The sequence below is a fragment of the Gavialis gangeticus genome, unplaced genomic scaffold (genome assembly GCF_001723915.1).
Source record: "Gavialis gangeticus isolate Ggan-Ray unplaced genomic scaffold, GavGan_comp1, whole genome shotgun sequence".
Lineage (NCBI taxonomy): Eukaryota > Metazoa > Chordata > Crocodylia > Gavialidae > Gavialis > Gavialis gangeticus.
The window spans coordinates 10,368,338-10,372,847 of NW_017729009.1; the positions used below are offsets into that span (position 1 = coordinate 10,368,338).

Genomic DNA, 4,510 nt, shown 5'->3' on the forward strand with positions numbered 1-4,510 from the left:
GGGGCTGGGGGGCTGCTGGAAACATTGCTCGAGGTTTCTCAGGTGAGCTCCAAGACTTGGTCCCAGGGCATGCACGCCTGGGGCAGGGCTCGGACTGGGGAGGGTGAATCTCTCGGGCAGGCTGCAGCTTCAGAGCTGGGGGCGCTCATCGGCCTCATTTTCAGCATGGCTGCACCTTTTGGGAGAGCTCCGGCCTGCCCTTCTCTCCCCAGCCCTCCACCAGCACCCCCAGCCCACTGTGCTCCCCCCATGGGTCAGCTGCTCTGGCAGCTCCTGGGGCAGGTGTGGGAGTGAGAAGCATGCAGCACCAGTTATCCCCCTTGGGCAAGGGATAGTCTGGCCGGGGGCATGAGTTCCCCATGCAGCTGTCTGAGGACACAGCCCCGCGGCTGGCGGGCACCCGGCTCCATGCCCAGCCACGCTGCGCCGCTGTACATAGCCCAGAGTAGTTTTATTCATGTGTGAAGATGCTGAGACTATTTTTGTTAACGGTGTGTCTGTATTTATGTGTGTTGGCCGTGCTCCCTCGTGACCCCTCTGCGCGCAGCGGGCTGGCACCAGCCCCCCCCCAGGATCAGGGCTGGGTGCCGCAGACACTAAGCAGTGCCCCTGCACGATCAGCTCGCAGCCCCCCCACCCCAGCCCCTCCCCGTGCAGGCCGTTGGCTAGAAGCAGCCCCTGCGGCACATGGCAGCGTCTGATGTGCTGTGACCTGCAGGTGGAGGTGCAGTCCACTAATAAACTCTGTTGTTGGAGCCATGTCTCCTGCTGTTCTTCTTGCAGCGAACAGCCCCCAGCCCCACCCCGCACATCAGTGCCTCTTCACAGCCACTGGGGAAACTGAGGCAGGGATGCAACACACTCCCCTGCTCCCACCCCAAGCCACACTACTCAGGTGAGTGCCAAGTGCACAGCCTGGGCAGGGCAGGAGGGTTGGGCTGTCCCTGAGCACAGGGCATGCGGGCAGAGGCTCGCGAGTGTCGCCACCTCCTGGCGTGCAGCCTGGCAGCAGGCAAGAGGCTGGAGAGGAGAGCAGAGTTCGGAACTACATGCCCAGGCCTTTTGAGGGGCACGGAAGGGCTGAGCTGCCAGCAGCTGGAGGGTCAGGTGAGGTCACAGTGTGTGACCAAGAGCACCCGGCTCCCTGGTAAGGTCTGAGGGGGTCGGTCACTGCCCCCACCACCCTGCCCCATGACTGGAAAGCTATGGGTCTTGGGTCTCCCCTCCCCTCGGACAAGACAGCTGCTGCAGCCTGGCATCAACTGTAGTGATTTATTCTGCACAATCGGGTGCCAGCTGCCTGGTGTGTGCTTGAAACTGGTGCTAATCAGGAACCAGAGAAGGGAAGGGCCCAGGACAGCCCCCGTGGGGCAGGCCAGCACCTGGGCCAGCTCCCACCCCATGCAGTACAAGGCACGTGGATGAAGGCACAAGAGAGACGGTTTAGTAGGGCAGGGGCTGGCACTGGCCTCTGGCGGGCACATCCTTCTCAGGCAGGGCAGCAGCAGGGCACTTCCTGCAGGGGCAGCTGGCATGGCAGAGAAGGGCCCCCCTACTTTTTCCACTCATTCTTGTCGTAGTCCCACTTGGAGGAGAGGCCCTCCACGGGGTTCACGTGCATGTCCAGCATCCTCTGGAGCTGCTTGGCTTTCCACTCGTCTGACAGTGTGTGCGGCTTATCGGGCATCACTGGTGAGGGACGAGGACACAGCAGTTCGCGAGAGCAGACAACCGTGATGCTGACCAGCCCCCGGAGACCTAGGTTCCACCCGGCCTGCCACCAGAGACTGGTCCCACAGGCCTCAGGATCAGGCCTGGATGCGGCCTCCTGCTCGAGGCCCCGCAGGCAGCAGGCCAGGCTGCCCATGCCCTGGCAGTGCTGAAGCATCAGCCCTGGCCAGGAGCCAGGAGCCAGGGGCCGGGCATCGGTTCCCTCGCTCTCTGCTCCCTGAACGTCTGCTCACGCAGCTGTGCTGCTGGCCCAGAGCCTGCAGGATGCTTCACAGGGGTACTGGGCAAGACGAGGTGTGCAGTCTAACCTTGGCCCTGGGCTGGGCTTAGACCCCTGGGGGCCTGGTGGAGAGCAGGACACGGAGCAGGGGCTCCGCTCAGGCCTGGCTGGGAGCCACTGAGCATCCTCGGTGCAGCCTGGGTCCGGCCAGGGATATTGCTCCTCAGCCCTACAGACCCCTCATGCACCCAGCACCCTGCTCTTGCCTCCCTGGCTCCTTGACCCCCAGAAAAGCAGCTCCTACACCTGCCCAGGCCAGGCCTGCCACAGAGCCCGGACCCGGGACATGGCGCAGCAAGGCCCTGCTATCCTCATCCCCAGCTCCCGCACTCCCAAAGCAGCCCGCGGCCATACCATAGTACCGTTGCCATGCCACGATGAGCCCCGTGAAGCCGAGGAACATGAAGGTGAATCCGAGGACGGTCTTCCACTCGTTGGACGGGCGGTTCATCTCAGCATAGGTCTGGCAGAACTTGATGCGATAGACTGGGGACAACAGCGGGGGTCAGGCCGCGCCAGAGGCCCTTCTGCCTGGGACCCAGGGCAAGTGCCCTGCCCCTGGGAGCAGCTACTGCTTCCCGGGCTCCAGGCTGACTATCAGGGCCCATGTCTCAGCCACTCGTGTGGATTCTTGCTGGCACCTGACCTCTCGCCACTGGGGTGAAGGGCTCTGTGTGGCAGGGCCATTGGCGGGGGAAGGATAGGAGCTACCCCCTGGCTCAGGCATCTCTGGGGCTTTCCACCTGCAGCAGCAGGATGCGCAGCATTGGAGCGTGCACCCTGGCTGGGCTCACTGCACTGGGGGCCTCTCCCCAGCACAGCTGAGAGCTTGGGTCTGCCAGGAGTGGGGCACCCTCCACAGCCGGGTGTGACCGCAGTGCAGCGCATGGGCCCGGGCGTGGAGTGAAGGGCTCCCAGGGCTCAAGAGATGGGTGCTGGGAGCCATGCAGATGCCAAGCCCCTTCCCAGTGGCAGAGGGCAATTCCCCAGCCTCCCCACAGCCTGACCGCGCTCCCTGGGACTCCTGCATACGGGCCACTTTCTCCTCATTGCTCAGCTCCTTCCAGGAGCCCTTCTGCTTCTCCATCAGCGCCTTCTCGTCCGCACCCAGGTCCCTGCGGTATGGGATGTCAGGCAGCGGGTAGTTGCGCTTATCATGGTAGTGGGGCACTGACATGTCGTCTTGGATGGCAACTGCGGAGACAGGGCAGATCCCCCCCTCAGGAATTGCCCCCAGCCCTGCCCCCTCCCTCCCCACCCTGCGTCTCAGGAGCCCGCTCCGGGCACTGCTGCCTTTGTACAGCGCCTGGCATGGCACCAGCACCCTGAAATACCAGGGCTAAGGCAGGGGGCTGGAAGGGGTTAATGGGGCACTGGTGCCACCTCGTGGACAGACTAGGGATTGCATGGGCAAGCCACTGACCTTGACCTCCAGACTTCGGAGGGGACAGGACGCCCCTTCTCCAAGCCAGGCTCTGGGCCCTGAACACGATCCCTTCCCTGCCTGGCAGCAGCTTTGCAGCGCCGCGGCCAAGGGACCCGGGGGAGGCAGAGCCAGCAGCTGGGATAGGCTGAGCTTTAGTGGGGGGAGTTGTGGGCTCCATGCTCGGGGGCAGGATCGGGGCCTCTCACCCTTGGGCTGAGCTGGGGCCAGGATCCACCTGCCCCTCCAGGGCAGAGCAGCCTCCCTGGGGCCTGTGCGGAGGCTGGCGGCTGCAGCCCGCAGCAGGGGGTGCACGGAGGGTACGGGTCCCCCCAGCCTCAGCCTGAGTGGAGGCCATGGCCCTCTCCGCGGCCCCCGAGAAGCACCGCAGCTGTGGGGGGCAGCAATGGCCACAGCCTCCACCTGCCCCGTGCAGGCTCCGGGTGCAGCCAGGGCCCCAGCTGCCCGCGGAGGTGCCTCTTACCGTGCCCGCCATGGCTGTGCGCTGCTCGGACGGTGGCAAGGCCCAGGACGCCTCTCCTGGTCAGGAAGCCTGCGCGGAGGACTGGGAGTGACAACATCTGTGGGAGGCACATGCCCTGCTGCAGTGACAGCCCCCCGGGAGCGCCCCTTCCCCCAGACAGGCCTGGAGATGGCGTCGCCGTCCTCCTCCTCCTCGCAGCCGGTGCCAGCGAGCCCTGCCTGGCCCGGTGCAGGATGGGGATGGGGGTAGGACTGCGTTCCCCCGCACCCCCCAGCCCCACGGCAAGGCCAGCCTGGGGCAGAAAGGCCCCGAGCCCCCCGACTGCTGGAGCCCAGGGCGAGGCCTGTTCTGCGAGGGGCAGGGAGCTGGGAGGGGGCCAGCCGCATGTTCCCCAGGGACTCCCGGTCCCATCCCCAGCTTCGCCACTGGTTTCCCTACGTGGCCTCGGGCACCTCCCCTCTCCGTGCCTCAGTTTCCCCCGGGCTGCCCGGGGGCGTTGGCAGGCCCGTGCCTCCTGCGGGCGACCAAAGGCCCGGCTGCCCCCCCTGCCCGTGCGGGGCTCCGGCCAAGCCCAGCCTGCGCCCCCCTCGCC

General features: G+C 65.9%; 1 protein-coding gene across 2 annotated transcripts in view; it reads right to left on the reverse strand.

Annotated features, from left to right (window-relative positions):
- LOC109292524 overlaps positions 1-4,045 on the reverse strand; it is a 13,689-nt gene extending 9,644 nt beyond the window's left edge. The window contains exons 1-4 of one of the 2 annotated variants that reach the window (XM_019509997.1): positions 3,919-4,045; positions 3,044-3,205; positions 2,366-2,497; positions 1,259-1,689 (exon numbers count right to left, since the gene is read on the reverse strand). In XM_019509997.1, the coding sequence (XP_019365542.1) occupies positions 1,553-1,689; positions 2,366-2,497; positions 3,044-3,205; positions 3,919-4,030 (543 nt within the window). In that variant the 5' untranslated portion in view covers positions 4,031-4,045 and the 3' untranslated portion in view covers positions 1,259-1,552. Of the gene's footprint in view, positions 1-1,258; positions 1,690-2,341; positions 2,498-3,043; positions 3,206-3,918 lie in introns of those variants that run through there. The other variant, XM_019509996.1, reaches the window with a different exon arrangement.
- Between the last annotated feature and the right edge of the window lie 465 nt (positions 4,046-4,510).